This window comes from Polyodon spathula, chromosome 11, assembly GCF_017654505.1.
Source record: "Polyodon spathula isolate WHYD16114869_AA chromosome 11, ASM1765450v1, whole genome shotgun sequence".
Taxonomy (NCBI): Eukaryota; Metazoa; Chordata; class Actinopteri; order Acipenseriformes; family Polyodontidae; genus Polyodon; species Polyodon spathula.
In genome coordinates, this window is record NC_054544.1 from 10963964 (window position 1) to 10984893 (window position 20930).

Consider the following 20930-nt stretch of genomic DNA (forward strand, 5'->3'; position numbering starts at 1 on the left):
TGGCACCTTTGCAGGTAGTGTTGATAAGAAAGGACAAGGGTTTGATTGGCACCATGCAGTGAACTACTCTGGTCCCCCAAGGGCAGGCCTGAGGCAAGGCCCAGTCCTCCATTGTGCTCCAAGAGCACTGAAATTCATAATAAAAATTAAACAATGTCTTTCTAGACTCTGCTATCCACCCTGGAATATGACAGCCTGGTCTCTAGAAGAGTCAATGAACCACTTTTAAATGAAGTTACATTAACTTGTAATAGTATCTGTAAATTTCCATTACCAGCAGATGAAAGAAGGCACCATTGCCATTTGTATTGGCTCCCAGGTATATGACTCAATGATTATTGTTCATAAGCCTTATTTGTTGTGATCTTCTCAGTAAACAAGTTACTTTTGCCTGAGGATGAAAAGCAGTAAGGCACAGGTCTTTAAAGCCTCTTGTGCAGTGTGTGGGAAGTTGTGTTGTGTGGCCTTACAGGGTGTATTGAAGTGTAAATGAGTTTAATGATTGTAATGCATGCTAATAAAATGACTTCTCAAATGAGTGTATTATGATAGGCTGCTTGCAATCTGTGTCTTTTAGTGTATTTACGCTTACAACTCGGACCTGAGCTGATCAGGTTGCAAGTGTCTTATCATGTGAGCCACCTCGTTTACACTTGTATGTAAACAATAACTCACATTTATATTCTAACTCATGATAATTACTTATTTTTGTTATTTGACAAAAGAGAAACTCATTCGCTTAATAGCTAAAAAGAAACAGCCCCCAGAACTCCTGTTTATTTACCATATACTAACAACGCATCACGGTACTACCAGCGGTACAATTTAAAAAATAACGCCTGGGACGGCTGCGTTTACACTACAAAAACAAACAAAAAAACCTGCCTCAAAGCTTAAAAGTGGCTAGTGTAAACAGAGTATGAGTCTTGAGTGTATGAGTGGCATAATTGGAATTCTCTTAAATGGCCTTTGCCTTGTGTGAGTCAAAATTTAAACAATGTTTTTCAAGTTATATTTCAGTTTTATTTTACATGTATTTTTCACATTTGCCTCATGAGTTCTTTGAAACCTAAATGCTATAAGCAGGTCTATGGACACATCATTGTATGTATTGGGGATAAAATACAAACAGAAGAGCAGTAATAATATATAATTTTCTCCAGATTAGAACCAATGAATTGAGTTTTACGTTTCAGTTAAATGGCCTATAGAGGGCATTAGAGATCAAGTTGTTGCTCAATCTTCAGAATGTTATACAGTAAGTAGAAATTTATGGAGGCGAAGTGGCTAAATCAAGGGAATGTTGAATACTGTGATCTCTGATTTTCTATATACAAAAAATCACATTAAAACCACCCTCCAGTGTTTTTTTTGTTTTGTTTTTTCAAACAGTACACAACTTTTTATTTCCATTCAAAATGTGGATACATTAACTACTGTGGTAGTTACCATTTACTAATATGTTCAATACTGCATGGATATTCTGTGAATGTATGGATAGAATTCCATATGTTAACAATATGTATTTAACAAAATCAAAAAACTTAATTCCCAGTAAAAAAACAAAGGAGCAGCGAATAGATAAACAAACCCGAGGCCTATTTTCATAACAGATTTTTGTTTTTAGAATTACTAAAATCTGTTACTTTTTTATATACAAGCATATTTAATGGATATTTGACTAGGAAACTGTTTTTATAGTAAACCATTATTATACACGTACTGTCATGTGTCGGGTTTAGAAACAATGTAGGAATGCAATGTACTGTTCCGTCTTATGTTTTAGTTAAATGTCCCTATTACAATAGCCTGTTACAAGAGAAAACAGCATACTGTAGTAGACCTTTCTTTTAAAGGAGACCGCAGGACTGTGACCGGAACATGAGTGAGATGGAATAGCGCACAGCAGCTCTGTGCACAGATACAGTTGCTAAGGAAAAATATCTGCTTTCAAAGTACGCGTCACAGGTTGGATAAAATACCCCCAAATAGATGGTTGTTAGGCTGAGGCAGCACTGAGCAGTGTTAATGCCACAGGCTGTCAGTTTATAATCCTTGTCCACCAAGTAGAGATCTAGGGAAAACTAAAGTGATTCAAAGCCAAAGCTAAATATCCAGTGGAGCAAAGGCTGCTAAAGATATGAGCTAGCTGTTTGCATACACTGGATTAAAAAAAAAAAGTTCTCAAGAAACAAATTACTCTGGTTTCCTGCCACGGTTTACATTCCAAAAGCATTCCTCTGTGGGCTATAGAGACCTGTTGAAAAAGCAGTTCCTCTGTCGGCTATAGAGACCTGTTGAAAAAGCAGTTCCTCTGTGGGCTATAGAGACCTGTTGAAAAAACAGTTCCCAGCTTGGGAACTGGGTTTCATGCTTCTGAACCTGCACAGTCTCTGCAAGGAGATTCAAATTCCTGATCTTAAATCTCATCTGGAAAAACTTAATCCAGAAAGAATTTTTTTCACACTGCAGGTCCGATCAGGAAGCCAAAGTATGTAGAAAGCCCCAGAGTTCCCGGGGATGCAGTTGTTACGGCACTAAGGAAAGTGTCGGAGACGAAGCAGCCTCCCCAGAATGGTAAGAACACTGTTTCTTTTATTTAGTAAGTTATTTTCCTATTATTGTTGTTATTTTTGTTAATACTAGCAGTAAACTTTGTAGGTACAGTTGATAAACAGACTGTAATGATATGGCTTTGATGGCGGAGCAGTCCTGAAAAGGTTTTGCTTAAAAGCCTTGAATGATGCATCTCATCCTTTGGAATTTGTTGGCAGCGGTGAGCTGTGTTGTGCTGCTGCTTGAGACTGCTTTTCATTTTGCTCATGAGACATGCTTAAAAGCCTCTCTAGGTGTGAATCAAAAATATATTGGGAGGCATTGCCTTTTATTTTTCTATTTGTGGAGAGCCTGCGCTGTAGCTGGCGTCTCATTTACAAGACAATAGGAAGAAGAATGGTAATAAATGAAATTTGCTGCACCAGCTAGAAACAGCAGAAACACTCAGATTTAGTAGCTTGAATTGTAAATCCCTTATTTGTGAATTGGACATATTCAACACAATGTTTTATTACAGAAGAATATTATTAGCACTGGTTATTGAAAAAACACATGCAGTTGATTTCATGTACTGTATTTGTTATTTTTAAATGGAAAAATACAAACCTATTTGTTTCATGTATTGTCAGTTTTATTGCTTTACTGTGATTTGTTTACTGGCTCTGGCTTCCCAGCTGTGTGTGAAAGTTAATGTTTTGACATGACGCTTTTGAGACTGGCTTGATATGGGTGTGGGTTAGCTGAAGCGATTTCCACCCAAGGGCAAGTTTCAACCTGTCCTTAGTTACCAGTGTAGAAACAAGTGCCAGTGTGTTTTTAAGTGACAGGTGTGTTGTGACTTTAGACAAGTGTCACCAGCCTTGCATGGCTAACTCATGTTTCAGAAGCCAGTTGAGATTTGATATCAGCAACCTGTTGTAATTGTAAACTTTTTGGTCAGGGGATAGTATACAGTATAGAAAGGAGACTGAGGAGTTGGTACAGTAATTCTGGCTCAACAAGTTAGTCACTGAGAAAGCGTTGATGTTTACACTACCTAAATACAAAGATCCTGTCCAGTTGTGTTTCTCTAAGTACTGACAGTATTACAATATAACTCTAAGTCCAACGTGCACACCGATATACATTTTTGGTGAACATGTTTCTTCAGCATTTTTTTTTTTTTTTTTTTTTTTTTCTGGAAACATTTTTAACCATTGAGGGGCGCTTCTGTGATAATCTGTCACGCATATCAATAAAACTATTGATTTGAGTAGCTGTCCAAACCACTTGTTGGCAAAGGAAGATGCCATCTTGCAAATTTGCATGATCACATTAAAAAGGAAGGAATATTTGCTCATTATATATGTTAATGAGAGGTTAATAAAGTGTAACAATCTGGGAAATTATTTGTTCAGAGAAACTGGAGGTTTCTAATCATTTTAAATAACTATGCAGTATGGGTCTCAGGCTCTTAATTTCAAATTTAAAAACAACAGCAGTAACTTCAGATTGAATCTTGCAAAAGCAAAAACGAATTTTGTTGAGGCTGAAGTTTATTGTATTATTAAAACATACTCAGAAAAACCTTTCCTGATGTTTCCGTTTTTTTTTGCGGACAGACTTCTTTCGCAGCCTGGAGCACAGAAACGATTGTATTGTAAAGCAGTATGAGGGCGGCCATATTTTGAACCGAGTGACAGAAAGAGTCTTGTTTTCTCTCGCTTTGAATTCCATGACTTTGACCTCCTTTTTTTGTTATTGCTTTGAAGCAAAGGACTGTTTCTTTCTGCAGGATGAGCTTTATATTTTATTTTTCTGTTTTGTTTTCTTTGAGTTATTCAGGGGGATGCATGATGGGAATCTATATTAAATACTCTTGGTTTTCAATTGCATTCCATCAAGTGTCTGTGTCACCGGTGGAAACACAGTGCTGTGGTTAAATTAAGGGTTAAAAATAGATTTGTTTTTATGTGTGTGTGTGTGTGTGTGTGAACTGTAGAGTAATAAAAGATGAGTGAAAGGCACAAGCAGGGTTACAAGATGTAATCGCAAGAGAATTTTCAGCTGTTAGCTTCGTTGGTGGCACAGCATAATTTTTCACATAATGCTTTCCCTTGTCAAGATGGGGTCTTTAAATCCTTCCCTTGGGTTTTGAAGCCTTTTTCCTTGGTATCTCACACTTTGTAGCTTATTGATTTCAGATATGTAACCTACTGTACTGGTGCCCCATGTCTGTTATTAATTGTAAAGCACAGTGGACATGAAGCACAGGAATGAAGTTACCCGGTGTCAGTGACTTCTTTACAAACACAGATGTACACTTCGGTTAATTGCATTACCCATATGGATGAATGGCCGCTGGAGAGCCAGACTGGCAACATTTGCATACACTGAGCAGCTATAGTGCCATTCAAATTGTGACACGTTTAACACACAGCAACACATTGGTCTTTTGGTTCAAAACAGAAAAGAGATTGAAAGTCATACAATAAAGAATCTGGTGATGATGTGGGTTGGTTACTATTTTTTCTTTTTTTGATTATTATTATTATTTTAGAATGAATGTTGCAGTTTGATTTGTCATGCAAAAATCTGTGATACACATTCAAAAAGGTGGTACTGACAAGTAGTGTAATAATTCAGTTAGTGGGTTTATCCACTACTATTTAATATGTCCCCATTACTAGTCTAATGTCCCCTAGTCTGGTGTTCCCTACAAACTCATACAGTGCTTCAGCCAGGGATAAGTTAGAACAGCAGTGATGTATAAAGTCTATCGTTGTGTCTGCTCTTCCTGATGCTGGCTGCCTTGTGAAGGTTATAGATAAAAAGAAATAAAAGAAACAGTGAAGCCATCTAACGCTTGCATTGTAACATAGTGTGGATGGCACAGAGGACCATCCTTTTAAACTGTGTATGAAAGATGCATTCTAAGTTACATATACAGCTTTTGAAACCTTGTAAACTTCTTAATGCTCTTCTACTGCAGTCATAGATTCCATAAAAAAGGTTATGCTGATTTGCAGTTTTGTAGCCATAGGCAGAGGAAACGACTCCTCATTGCACAGCTTAGGATGAACTGAGGATAACTGTATCATCAATATTTCAATGGCTTTCATTGGCATCTGAACTCTATCATATAGCATCCCCTGACTAGTGGAGAAAATCTTTTGGTCAGTTGTTGACACTGTTTTTGATCACCGAGCCACACTGGGCTGTAATTGCCTGGTGAAACTATCGAAATCAATATCAAGCTTGAAAGAAAACTCTGCTGAGTGACACTGTATCACAGAACAGTACAATGGAAAACATACACTACAAACAGGTTAGATCACATTTGAAATCATATTTGAAAGCTGCAGTGAGCCACCGACGGTAGACGTTTGCTATGTTAATCCAGAGGTTTCACTTCTTTGCACTCCTGTTTGGATTCATGTATTGACACAGCAAAAAACATTTAACAACAATTTAAATAAATGAAGAATCTCAATTGCTGACTGCAGGATCGAATACCATACCATTACTTCTCTTGTTTTTACCAGCTCTTAAATACAAAGTTGGAGTGTAGTGAGGGGTAGCCAAGTAAAGCATGCATTTCTGCAAAGGTGTTGAAGTCTGAGCAGTGACCTGTGGTGTAATTCTGCTAATGATACAAATAAAGTGACAGGCTGCTGCCAGTGATGTCAAGTTACATTCTTTCCATTTGTAATGAGAAACCAGCAAGTAATATGTTTGTATGACTTTTCCTGTCTTGTGTTTTTGAAAAACAAATATTTGGAGGGAATAACTTTCATTAGTACGTCAACCAAAAAATACAATATTCTTGTGTATAGCGCTTTTCAAACCGAGGCAAAACAACATACTCTTATTTATGTTATAATCAGTCAACTACACAAAACGCCTGCCATCAATATTTAAAAGATTCATTGCTGGCTTTCTTTTTATCAGTTGGGATTGATTTCCTCAGACAAGGGGGAAAGCAACTTCAAATTTTTTCAAGTTGCCAATAGATTCTGCATTTTGTAGTCTCATAGAATATCTAGGAAAATAATGATTGGAAGAATTGGAGCTGAGACCATAGAGGGCCTTAGAATAACGTTAAAATGCATTCTAAAACTCAGGAAGCCAGTGTGAAAAAAACAACAACAAAAAACATCAATAATGCAGGTAATGCAGGACAGTTCTGAAATACACTCATCGCGTTCCAATACTCTAGTGTATTTATATTTTTTGTACATTTACCAGCAAAGTAGTAACAGTGGCCCCAAAAAGTTTTGGGAGAAACCTGGTGATGCGTGTTGCACGGGCGGTAGGACATTCTCTGTTTTAAGTCTGACTCTAGATGTTATCCGTTTACCAATGCAGAAGGACTGATATTTGATATTTGTTTTCATCAAAAAAATGGTTTCTGCAATTGTTCCAGAATTGATCGAGTAATTGTTTTGTGCATATCCTAATTGGCCGTGCAAATACCAGAGCAGTTTTTGCGCTCTGCTGTAAGATGAGCTGCGTGCTGGTTGTTAATGGGTCTGCACTGCTAGAGGCGTCTGTTTCCTTGCCAGGTTAGCAGCTGGTGTGAAGCTCATAGGGATGTCCGTGCTGATTTTTTCTAATCAAGGCATAATCAACCCTCCTCTTGAGAGACAGCCTGTTTTTTTTCCAAGTAGATTTTTTAAAAGGAAAGATAACCAATCAAGGCTTTTAATTTGCTCTTTTGTACTATGTGACAAATATTACTAGGCCCTATTCTCTTGTGTTAAAAACATTATTTTCTTGGGAGGTTTTTTGGTCTGGGTGTGCTTTTAACCCTTTAGACCCCAGAATAATTCTAGAACCCTTCTGTATATTCCTGAGGATTGGTGCAAGAAATTGAGATTCCGTCTTATTGTGTTTTATTCAACATAACTCAAAAGGCAAGAAAAATCTAGAATTACAATGTTTGTTTATTTTAAACAAAACAAATCATTTTTTGTAAGCACACCAAGCTTGACAGCTTTTGCAAAGTAAAACGCACATACAGTTTTCTTTTGGGATATACGTTTTGGCATACCAGCAGTATATTTGTTTTGGAATTTCCCTTACTTGTAAGTCTGAGGCAAACGGGATTGATTGACGATCAATTTCTGAAACCATCTGAACAGTCAACCGAAAAAAAAAAATCCTCAAAATCTTTGTTTTGTACTTCAAACCATAGATAGATTCAAAAGTATGAACATAGTTATTTCCAGTTCTGGGTCATAAGTCAATCCCTTCTGTTGATGTGATAATGATTACCACAACATCTGCAAAAAGATACTTTCACTCTGAATCTTGTGCATGCTTTCCATATTGATCCTTTAAAATTGTCAACCTTGAAACTCCAATTTACTGTGAAGTGTTACAATATAACTCTGCTATTACATTTTCCTCGGCTCTGTCATTTCGTTTGACAAAGTCACCAATGGTATGACAGCCTAAACACAGCTGTAGCGACTTACTGACAAGGTGTAGTTTTATACAAACAAACCAAAGAAAATAATGACTTAATCCTACCACTTATTAACCTACAACCCACAAACGGTTACTGCTATCCTAACGTCCTGCCGTTGCTCCTGTTACAGTAAATAAGGCGGCTGCCACTAAGTCCTTATTAGCTGACAGAGACCGATGTTATTGCAGCATCTTGACAGTATTTTCATTCTGACAGTGTCATTGGCAGAAAACTTCTGAAAAGCGGTTGTCAAGGTTGACACAGCACATTATTTAATCAAGCCTCAGAGGGATTTGCGTTTAAAAAAACAAACATAATTATCTTATCTTCTCTAACATTGGTGTGCATTGGTTTCACATGTAGGCTAAAATGATCATACGTTAAAGTCTTCTGCAGTGCTGCGTTATATGCTGTGTGTTGTGATGGTGTTGTCCAGGGTGTATCTAGTTCTCTTTTCAGCTGTCTCTGTCTGTATCCTTCACAGTATAGCTGGCTGGCCATGGCTGCTTTTGGAGCCCTGGTGAGTGAAATCAGTTTGGTGGTCTCATTCTGTAGCAATGCAGTATTAAATGGAAATCTTCATCAACATAATTGTCACTTCACTACGAGAAAATAAATGGTTTAATTTCATGAGCTTGGTGACCAGAATTCCCTTTTCACACCTGTGTCAGAAACTTGGTCTATCCAGGGCAGGTCAGTTTTGGGAGGGCTGCAGTGCAGCCGGACTTGCAGCTATGAAAATAGGGAACAGGTTTTTTTATCAGCCGTTTGCCTTGTACTGTAAAACCTGTGCATCAGAAACAAACCTTGTTCTGTTCTGTGTCACAATGCACACCTTATCCCTCGCATACTACTCCTGTTAACATTACACACAAGTTAGACAGTCCTTGTAATCACAAAATGAGAGTTACTGGTATGTTAGAAATAAAGAAAGAAAAGGGTGATATTGTATGTCCACTAAGGCTGTCCCCGTGGAATTCTAACACTGCTAACATAAAAGTAGCTGACAGTTTGAAACGCAAATTTTTACATCAACAATCAGTCAGTCAGTCTTTTTTATATAGTGCCTTTCATAGTGGACCACCATCACAAAATGCTTTACAAGATAGTGAGGGAAGAAGGAAATCGACATGGATGTTGAAAACACATAGGAGTAGAATTTTGTCAGTTGAAGTGCAGATTAGGGAGAGGAATTGCGAGAACACAGTAATAAAAGCAGTTATTCTTTGGTGGAAGATAGATAACAGGAAGGGTGGTGGACATGGGAGAGGGAAGCTTGATGGCGAGATGCTGAAACGAGGAGAAAGCTGGCATAGAGAGGGTTGAGGTGGGAAGCACAGAGTTAGCAATAACAGGAGTGCCTCCACCTCTACCAGTGAGGCGTGGCTTGTCAAAGAACAAGTAGCTGTTTGGGGTGGATAGATGTAGTGAGTTCTTATCATTATAGAGTGCCAGGCTTCTGCTATACAGAGAAGATCAGGATTAGTGTCAGTTATGAGATTGTTGAGAAGCAGAGATTTGTTAGTCAGAGAACAGCAATTTAGGACGGAGAATTAACAGTTTGTAGCAGGCAGAACAGGGTGACAGGGAGTTAGTAACAGTATCTGAGCCAGGTACTAACCAGTGTTCACTCTAGGAGAGGAGAAAGAGTGAGCACGCTTTGTCCAGGGGATCCAGACATTAGGTGTCAGAGTGGGAATGAGGCCTCTAGTAGCCATTGGGAGAGATTTGGAAAAGGTCCTCGCTCCACCTGCCCTCGCTCTGACTGCAAAAGCTCAGGCTGCCCTTCTAAGATGGCGTTCTAAGACACTGTTTGCCAATTTATACTGCCCTGCAGGTCTAGAGCTGGTAGTTTACACACTATCTAAATTCACTTCAATCTACCACAGCTCTGAACACTATAGAAAATTAATTACTTCACCCAGCTGATGTAGTTACATCGGCAAACAAGCATTTAAATGTACTTACCAAGCGCTAATTCTGTTCCCTTCCAACTGCAAAACAGCAACACAGTCCATGTTTTAAGCAGGTCTGTCGCTAGAATCAACTGGTAAAGCCAAATCTAAACACAGTTGAACAGGCTAGGTCCAAAATATAAAGTGGAAAAATGGTTAGACTGTAATGTGTCCATTGAGTTCACCAAGTTTTGTAGGTCTGGTTGTGGTATAAGAACATAAGAACATAAGAACCATAAGAAAGTTTACAAACGAGAGGAGGCCATTCGGCCCATCTTGCTCGTTTGGTTGTTAGTAGCTTATTGATCCCAAAATCTCATCAAGCAGCTTCTTGAAGGATCCCAGGGTGTCAGCTTCAACAACATGACTGGGGAGTTGATTCCAGACCCTCACAATTCTCTGTGTAAAAAAGTGTCTCCTATTTTCTGTTCTGAATGCCCCTTTTTCTAGACTCCATTTGTGACCCCTGGTCCTTGTTTCTTTTTTCAGGCTGAAAAAGTCCCTTGGGTCGACACTGTCAATACCTTTTAGAATTTTGAATGCTTGAATTAGGTCGCCACGTAGTCTTCTTTGTTCAAGACTGAACAGATTCAGTTCTTTTAGCCTGTCTGCATATGACATGCCTTTTAAGCCCGGAATAATTCTGGTCGCTCTTCTTTGCACTCTTTCTAGAGCAGCAATATCTTTTTTATAGCGAGGTGACCAGAACTGAACACAATATTCAAGATGAGGTCTTACTAGTGCATTGTACAGTTTTAACATTACTTCCCTTGATTGAAATTCAACACTTTTCACAATGTATCCGAGCATCTTGTTAGCCTTTTTTATAGCTTCCCCACATTGTCTAGATGAAGACATTTCTGAGTCAACAAAAACTCCTAGGTCTTTTTCATAGATTCCTTCTCCAATTTCAATATCTCCCATATGATATTTATAATGTACATTTTTATTTCCTGCGTGCAGTACCTTACACTTTTCTCTATTAAATGTCATTTGCCATGTGTCTGCCCAGTTCTGAATCTTGTCTAGATCATTTTGAATGACCTTTGCTGCTGCAACAGTGTTTGCCACTCCTCCTACTTTTGTGTCGTCTGCAAATTTAACAAGTTTGCTTACTATACCAGAATCTAAATCATTAATGTAGATTAGGAATAGCAGAGGACCTAATACTGATCCCTGTGGTACACCGCTGGTTACCACACTCCATTCTGAGGTTTTTCCTCTAATCAGTACTTTCTGTTTTCTACATGTTAACCACTCCCTAATCCATGTACATGTGTTTCCTTGAATCCCAACTGCGTTCAGTTTGAGAATTAATCTTTTGTGCGGGACTTTGTCAAAAGCTTTCTGGAAATCTAAATAAACCATGTCATATGCTTTGCAATTATCCATTATGGATGTTGCATCCTCAAAAAAATCAAGCAAGTTAGTTAGGCACGATCTCCCTTTCCTAAAACCATGTTGACTGTCTCCCAGGACCCTGTTACCATATAGGTAATTTTCCATTTTGGATCTTATTATAGTTTCCATAAGTTTGCATATAATAGAAGTCAGGCTTACTGGTCTGTAGTTACCTGGTTCAGTTTTGTTTCCCTTTTTGTGGATCGGTATTACGTTTGCAATTTTCCAGTCTGTCGGTACCACCCCTGTGTCAAGAGACTGCTGCATGATCTTGGTTAGCGGTTTGTAAATTACTTCTTTCATTTCTTTGAGTACTACTGGGAGGATCTCATCCGGCCCAGGGGATTTGTTTATTTTAAGAGCTCCTAGTCCCTTTAACACTTCTGCCTCAGTTATGCTAAAGTTATTTAAAACTGGATAGGAACTGGATGACATGTGGGGCATGTTGTCAGTATCTTCCTTTGTAAAAACTTGTGAAAAGTAATCATTTAACATATTTGCTATTTTTTTTTTCTTCATCTACGATTTTGCCATTTGTATCTCTTAAACATTTAATCTCCTCTTTGAATGTTCTCTTGCTGTTGTAATATTGGAAAAACATTTTGGAATTGGTTTTAGCTCCCTTAGCAATGTTTATTTCTATTTCTCTCTTGGCCTTTCTAACTTCCTTTTTGACTTGCGTTTGCAGTTCTGTGTACTCTTTCTGCGTACTTTCTTTTTGGTCCTTTTTTAATGCTCTGTAAAGTGCCTTTTTTCGCTGAATATTTTTTTTTAATTGATCTATTAAACCATTTTGGCAATTTAGTTTTACATTTAGATTTGTCTACTTTAGGGATATAATTGTTTTGTGCCTCTAGTACTACATTTTTGAAGAACAACCATCCTTCTTCTGTGGGTGTTTTCTCTATTTTACTCCAATCTACTTCTGTTAGTCTCTGTTTCATACCTTCATAGTTTGCTTTTCTAAAATTGTAAACCTTAGCTTTAGTCATTTCTTTTGGGGATTTAAAAAACACTTCAAATGAGACCATGTTGTGGTCTGAGTTTGCCAGTGGTTCTCTGACCTCTGTTTTAGTTATTCTATCTTCGTTATTTGAAAAGACTAAATCAAGGCATGCCTCCCCTCTAGTGGGTGCCTTCACAAATTGTGTTAGGAAGCAGTCATTTGTCATTTCCACCATTTCTATTTCATCCTTCGCGCTACCCACCGGGTTTTCCCATTTTATTTGGGGGAAGTTGAAATCCCCCATTAGTATGGCTTCTCCTTTGCTACACACATTTCTAATGTCATTGTATAACAGATTATTGTGCTCACCGTCTGAATCTGGCGGTCTATAGCATGCTCCTATTATTATGCCTTTTGAATTTTTGTCCGTTATTCTGACCCATATTGATTCGGTTTTATTTTCTTTGTCCAGGTTTAACACCTGGGCTTCAAGACTGTTTCTTATGTATAGCGCTACCCCTCCTCCTCTTCTGTCCTGCCTGTCTTTCCTATACAGTGTATACCCACAAATATTATATTCGTCCCCATCACTCTCAGACAACCACGTTTCTGTAACACCTATCACATCATAGTTACCTGTTAGTGCAGTAGCTTCAAGTTCTAGAATTTTGTTTCTGATACTTCTAGCATTTAGATAAATACATTTAATGGTTGTCTTACCTGAGTTGTTGTTCTTGTTTTGATGCGGTCTCCCTTCTGTTTTTTTGTTGATTTCTCCCCCCTTCCTTTCTAGTTTAAATGCTTCCGAACCTGCTCGAGGATCTTTTCTCCGAGTAGACTAGTTCCCTTGTTATTTAAATGCAGTCCGTCCCGTTTATACAGATAGTCCTCGTTGTAGAATGTGGTCCAGTGATCAAGATAGGTGAAGTCTTCCCGTGTGCACCACGTCTTCAGCCATGCGTTTTGATTAATTATTTCCAGCTGTCCATATGGTCCTTTGCAAGGTGCCGGTAGTATACCAGAAAATACCACAGTTTTGGTTTTCTCTTTTAATTTCCTTCCTAGCTCTCTGAATTTGTTTTGCAGGGATTTTGGTCTGTCTCTTCCAATGTTGTTTGTACCGATGTGGACGACTACTACCGGGTCGTCTCCTGTTCGTTCCAGGAGCCTGTCCACGTTCTCAGTGATGTGCTTGACCGAGGCTCCCGGAAGGCAGCACACTGTTGTAGTAAGGGGGTCCAAACTGCGAATTGAACTTGCTGTGTTTCTCAATATGGAGTCCCCAACAATCATGACCTCCCTTCTTTTTGCTGTCTGGTCACCACTGTCAATAGGGTCCTGGATGTTGTTCCTTTCATTCTCTTGTTGTTGGTTCTGCTCATCAAAATTCTGAAGTGACTCAAATCTGTTGGTTGTTTTGATTTCTGGTGGTTGTGTTTGACGAAGTTTCTTTTTTTCCCTGCTTCTGCCTACCTGAACCCAGCTGTTCTGACCTTCTATCTCCCTGGTGGCTTTCAGTCTGTTAGAGGTGATGCAGACTTCCATGAATTGTGGGTGTGCCAGTTCATCAAGATCCTGTTGCTGTCTCACTTCTTCCAGCTCCATTTCTAGCATACTTACTAGTTTATGCAAATCCTGGATCGCGCGGCACTTTACGCACACTTGGTTTAGCTCCGCTGGGTTTTCTCGGATTTCCCACATCAAGCAGGTGTCACAGATTACTGGCTTGAAGACCATGTTGAGGTTTTTTTTTTTTTTTAAGTTTAGTTTCTTCTGCAGCCGTCAACCTGCTTTCAAACTGCTTCGAAACTGCTCTGTACTGGATATTGGAAGCCTTGACAGAATTACTCAGTAGTGTGGTATGTTTGTCTATCTGTTGGTGTATAGAAAGCCATCTTCTGAATGTATAGTCCTGGAGACAATGATGTGAGGATTCTAGTTAAACAGGTAGAAGTAATTAGATATTGTAGCTTCTCGCCTATCAACACTTAAAGGTGGCAATGAGGAGGGTAGGAGAACTGATCTTGGAATACCTTTTCTGCAGATGTGATTCAGTTTTTTAATATAGGTAACGTGGAGTACCACAGGGATCAATATTAGGTCCTGTGTTCATCCTAATCTGCATTAATGACTTACATTTTGGTACAGTAAGCACATTTGTTAAGTTTGCTGATGACACAAAAAATAGGAGGTGTGGCAAACACTGCTGCAGCAGCAAAGGTCATTCAAAATGATCTAGACAAGATTCAAAACTGGGCAGACACATGGCAAATGACATTTAACCCTTTGCAGTCCATTTATTCAGCTCTTGTCAGACGTGTCCGGTCCAATTTATTTTCACACACACTGTTTATTTTACATGTGCTGTTTAAATTTTTTTTTTCAGAGTAAAACCGGCTTAAAAGGCAGTGAATCGAAAAAGGACCTTCAGTACTGCATCGCCAGCAAAGCCCCATCCATTGTTCGCTGTATTTTTCATATACCTCTTTATAGACATGCATACTGATAAATCCTCCCCTGATCACTCGTTTTATCACCAAACTCCTCAATAATGCGATCCAAGGCATTATTTTATTACTAGAACATCTCAAAAAGCTCTGTGATATTCTTTGAGCGCTGGATGCAGAAGCAGCTATCTCCTTTGTTTATGTGTGTGTTATCTTTGTGGTGCATGAGGCTATCAGATAAGCCCCTTTTTTTTCGGCTTCATTCTGCTCCTGTCGGTCTCACTCAGCCATTGAAAGGTTTTCTCTGCTTTTTCCAGAGAAAAAACAATTAGAGACCTGTGCTTTACATCTTTTTGATGATGTCGGACAGGTTCTGACAATGGACTGGAAGGGGAAATTTGTAATGTCCGACATAGGACCGCAAAGGGCTAATATAGAAAAGTGTAAGGGGGCAATACAAATGTCCATTATAAATACCATATGGGAGATACTGAAATTGAAGGTGGAATCTATGAAAAAGATCTAGGAGTTTATGTTGACTCAGAAATGTCTTCATCTAGACAATGTGAGAAAGCTATAAAAAAGACCAACAAAATGCTTGGATATATAGTGAAAAACATTTAATTTAAATCAAGGGAAGTAATTTTCACCTCTCTACAAAAAGGATATTGCTGCTCTAGAAAGAGTTCAAAGAAAAGCGACCAGATTTATTCCAGGTTTAAAAGGCATGTCATATGCAGAGAAGCTGAAAGAATTGAATTGAACAAAGAAGACTACGCGGCGATCTGATTCAGGCATTCAAAATTCTAAAAGGTATTGACTATGTCGACCCAGGGGACTTTTTTGATCTGACAAAAAGAAATAAGGACCAGGGGTCACAAGTGGAGATTAGATAAAGGGGCATTCAGAACAGAAAATAGGAGGCACTTTTATACACAGAGAATTATGAGAGTATGGAACCAACTCCCCAGTAATGTTGTTGAAAATGACACCCTGGTATCCTTCAAGAAGCTGCTTGATGAGATTCTGGGATCAATAAGCTACTAACAACCAAACAAGCAAGATGGGCTGAATGGTCTCCTCTCATTTGTAACCTTTCTTATGTTCTTATAGTGGATAAAACGTATTAGAGCCCATACAGTATGTACATTATGGGATGGATGGAAGCAGAGAGCTTTAACAATTAAAGTACAGTATGGAAATGTTGCACAGGAGACCTTAAGTAATAAACTGAGTGGGAAGTTCAAACTCTGAGAGAACCACAAGGACATGGCAAGCTGTGACAAAATGACATGAGACTTCTGTCATCCAAATATAGTCTTCATAACGTTTTATGTGTATAATATGTATCTAATTTACATTGAAAAAACGTCTGAATTAATGTTTTTTGTACTTAATTATAATCTGTTAACATTCTGTGAATGCTTTACTGGAAATTGTGAATGAAAATAATTAGCAGAGCGTTGTGGGTAGCTGAGGCTGGAGGTCCATTGCCATGTGCTGTTCTCCCTGTATCCCCGGCACACTGAGAGATTACTGTAGATAAACATTGTCTGGAATTAGGAAGGAAGAGGGATTATTAACTGCTGCTCTAGGCATACATCTGTTGAGGCCATTTGAGGGGATTTGTCTGGGTTATAAAAATAACAGTAAAGCATTACCATGTTGGATTAAAGTATTTTGAGATGCTTTTTTAGGAAATCTCTGAAGTCACTAGAGAATCCAGTGAAACTAAACTAAATGCTATAAACCTGATGGATTCTTGTGTAACAGGATGCTTTTTGTATGAAAATTCAGCTAGTTACAGTCTTGTTTTTTTTGTGTACTTTAGACCAAGGATGGGCAATTCTTGTGGATGGTCTTTCCACTTCAGGTTTATTTGGTACAGCCAATTCTCGTTAATACAAATATCACGGGGCCAGCAAAATTAATTATTATTATCCAGGTCTAAGTCAAATGCATTGTGGCAGGCTGGCAAGTGGATAGAGGCCCAGAGACAGTCTGTAGTTCAAAAAAATAATTATTTTATTATCAATACACAAAAATAAAAGGGCACAAGGGCCAAAACAAAGCAATTTAAACACAAAAAGAAATACAAAAAGCAAAACTAACAAAAATAACAATTTCCAGGCTGGGCAATGCCTTCACTGGATTTATCAAAATTAAAAAAAAATCGCACACCAAAAACCACCAACCTGCTTCCTCAGCTCCCTCCTCCCAAATGAGAAGCAGAGGCCTCCTTTTATGTCAGGTAGCTGGGCGCTGATTGATAGTTAATTAACCTAATCAACTAATCAACCCCAGCCACCTGAACATAATAAACCCAGGCAGGTAGGGGAAATTAACCCCATCCCTGCCAATTTAAAAAGGGCAGAGCTTTGCTCTGCCACATGCATACTGTCAGTTTTTCTTGAAGTTACAGTAACACTAAAATCACATTTCATTTACAGTACAATGGAAAGCATTAACATTTTAAAAGTACTGTGCATTGTATTGAAAATATGGTTGTAAGTCAACTTTTAAAAAGTATAAATTGCAAATGACCTGCCCTTGAAATCTGCCTATCCCATTCTGACCACAGGCATTTTTAAACCACTAAAGCAAGGCGTCAGCCTCGGGGTGTTGAGCAAATTGGAAATGCTGACGACTTGCATCCACATTTTGCTGTTCATTTCAGTTTTTCAGAATGGTTGACTAAGTGTTCGCGGGAATGTTGAAATCTTTCTTTTCCTTGCCGGTGGTGCATTATCCACTGCTTTCAACACCTCCACTTTTGTCTGCAAGGATAGTGCATGCTTTGTACACTACTTCATGGAAATGGTGCACATTGGGAACTTAAAATCCATCACAGGATGAGTGGTCCTAAAACAGCACAAAAATACAGTACAGAGGCACCAATCTGGATGAAAGTTCATACATTTCCCAATATCCTTTACACTAAGCTGTTCGAACGAGGGCAATTTGCTCCAAAATAATTTGCACACATAGGAAATTCATATTAAGTTAGTTCATATTACAAGAACTAATTTATAGTATCAGATAATTAGTTTCATCCAAGTTCGTTTTAATAAGAATGAACTTTAAGGACATTCTTTAAGGGAAGGTTTAATTTAAACTATACTGAGCATCAGAAGAAACTTATCCCTTATATTTGAGCTTCAAAAGAAACTTATCACTTATATTTGGATCAAGTTCACTAGATGTGATCGAAAAATAACAAACTGTTTTAAAGCAGGTGCAGTGCCTTTTTATTGTGCTGATTAACAATTGACATCCCAAAGATGTTGCAAAATGATCTGTCGATCTTGGTCAGGTGTTGTGACTCTTGGTCTCCCAGTTCGTGGCCTGTCATTGACAGAGTGTGTCTGGTTATACCGTCTTGCCAGGTTTGAGATTGCTGGCTGTGAGTGCCCAAGACGTCGAGCCACAGTGCTTATTGTTATTGTATAAATATTGTTTTTTTTGTCTGATTTTTCTTTATTGCTTTTATTCAAGCTTGCAATTCAACAGCTGAAATCATTCCATATCCAGTGTCCAATCAACTGTCTCACTAATTAGATGATAAAGTGCATATGCTTCAGTCATAGTCACTCAAACGTGTCGTAGCCAAGGGTGAATGATCGAGTGATTAAAAAAAAATAGTGCTAACTTTCATTTGATGCTCGGTATATTTGTAATGTTATTGGACCAAAAACCAGGATTGGAAGGGAAAACTTTATAGGAGGTGAAAAATAAAAAAGACGTGTGAAACAAAAGCAACAAGATCAGCTTTACAACTGGCAATGCTGACACAACCCTGTTTGTATGCTGTGGAAATTTGAACTCAATACTGTGTGTGATGCAGCACTAGATACTAAGAGAGGTATGATAGCTATGTGCTGGTATATTAAAAGTAACAAAGTGGTAAGAAAGGTTTTTCTTTTACCACTATAATCCTGAATACTTTACATCTGCGGTGTTCTTAAAACTTAGTTTGAGGCAGAGGGTTTTTTTTTTTTTATAGCTTTTTCTTTCATCTTGTGTTAATTTGAGTGCTTCCCCTTTTCTACAGTAGTTACTGTACACTTCACACGCTACAACTGCAGTACCTGTGCATGAGAAAAAATGACAGTGGGATATTTCCAAGCAGTTGAAATAGCAAAAGGACGTCTGTTTGTTTTCTGATTATACTGTAACTGTAAACTAGCACCGCAGCTTTTATTTGACAATGTATTTACATTATTGTTAATGTATAAATAGGCCAAAATTGTTCATATGTTCTTGTTTTATGCATACATTACATATCATTTGTTCAAAGCTAGGAAATGTAATCCCTAATGGGAATATGCTGGATAAAATACAGGATCTCTAAGCAAAAAATGGCCCAGGCTGAATCTCTGGGCTTTTCCAGTCTCTGCAGGAGTCTTTACAAGATTCATCCAAAGACTGGGGTGCTCATTGTTTTGGGAAGAGGATGGTTAAGCATTTTAAATGAATTGCTGATGGACTGAGACGTCAGACTCAAGTAATAAAAACCACCCTAGTAAATGAACCGTTCTCCTCTGACTCTATGTCTTTCCTGATACATCAAAAAGAGCATGTTGTTATGACATTACTTGTCTACAAGCCGCTTGAAATGTGCATGAAGATTGGTGTGTTTGAATTGATAAACTAGCACTTGCCCATCATCTCTGAAACAACCTGATGATGCAGAAGAAAAATATGCATTCTGGCCGAATGTTGTTTTGTATTAGGTTCACTACACCTTAATGATAACACTTCTAACTCGTAAAACAAGTGTTTAGTGGCCTACATAAATATTTATAGGCCCACTGTATAAACGACGCACACAAACTTTATTTGAAGTCACTTTGTTCCTTCGCTGTTTACTTCATGGTGAAATATCAAACATTCTTTAGTGTCTGCTGCCACTTTCACAGTTATATCTCTTGTAAACTCGTCAGTGATTGAACAGAGCTTATGGAACACATGTTAGAGGAAGTTCAGGATCTCAAGTTTTCAGATGTTACAGACTGCCATATTAAGAAGCATCTGGATAGAAACACTAGACATCGTTTCAAGTATATCATTGCTTAAAACAGGTATTTAATCATATAGTTGCACAGTATTGTATTGCTTCTTAGATAATAATAACTCTCAGGCAAAGGACTCAAGAAAGATGTGCAGATAAAATCAAACGTATAACTTAATTTATCCACATGCCAGACAAAGCCCCCAGGGAATACAAGAAGTATATGGAATTATATTCACCTGGAAGCTGAAAAAATAATAGAAACAGGATTTTTTTTTTTTTTTTTTTTTTTTTTTTTTGTAACTTAGTTACAAGGGAAATGAGTTTTAACATCGTCAGTATTCTTTCGGCAAGAATTCTCCTCTTTTGATTGAACAAAAGATACTGCACAGTAATTGCATTACTGAACTGTATGTTGATACTGATCCATTGGCAAAGCTGTGGACGCAATAGATTCACCAAAACCTCTAGCTGACAGTTAGAAGGTGATTTGTGACTTACTGATGCTGTGTTTACCTGCAGAGTGGTCACCAGGAATTAAATGCATTGCTGTATTGAGCTCTGCAAAGGCAAAGGTGTCCTCCACATTTTTCTATTTAGATGTATGGTTTTGGACTGGAGTTGCTGTTGTGGGACCTCCAGACAGAACTAGTTACTGAAGCAGCATGAAGATTAGATCGACATGGAATAATGAGAGTCATTTCTCTTCCAGAACTGCAGTCTGATAAAGAGCCAAGCTCCTCCCCGGCTGCTCAGGAACTGATGACAAGACTGGGGTTCTTACTCAGAGAAGGGATCCCAAGCACGGTTCACGTACCTATGGAAGACAAGAATGAAAAGAAGGTATGCACTTTTTCTTCCCAGCTGCACCAACACAAGGGGCTTGTATTCACTTCTAAAAGGTGATATATATTATTATAGCATGCTTTACTTCATTGACAAGGGTGCAATGCAGTGTTAAATGCTGGTTTAAGAGTTCATTTTTTTACAGTTTTGGTGATTGAGTTCCTGTATTTAAAAAGCATCCTGAGAATGTTAGGCTAGTTATTCAGTGGTAATGTGTGTGGTTGAATGTTGCAAATGTACCAGGTATTATTCAAAGTGTTCATTTTCAGGGATTTTAAGAAACTTGGCATGGCTTAAGTTACTGTGTAATATAAGT

General features: G+C 38.2%; 1 protein-coding gene across 4 annotated transcripts in view; it reads left to right on the top strand.

Moving 5' to 3' along the window:
• LOC121323650 (protein TANC1-like) overlaps positions 1 to 20930 on the top strand; it is a 136896-nt gene that overhangs the window by 55040 nt on the left and 60926 nt on the right. For 3 of the 4 annotated variants that reach the window (XM_041264828.1, XM_041264827.1, XM_041264830.1), the window contains 2 exons: positions 2473 to 2577; positions 20481 to 20611. In XM_041264828.1, the coding sequence (XP_041120762.1) occupies positions 2473 to 2577; positions 20481 to 20611 (236 nt within the window). The remainder of the gene's footprint in view (positions 1 to 2472; positions 2578 to 20480; positions 20612 to 20930) is intronic. The other variant, XM_041264831.1, reaches the window with a different exon arrangement.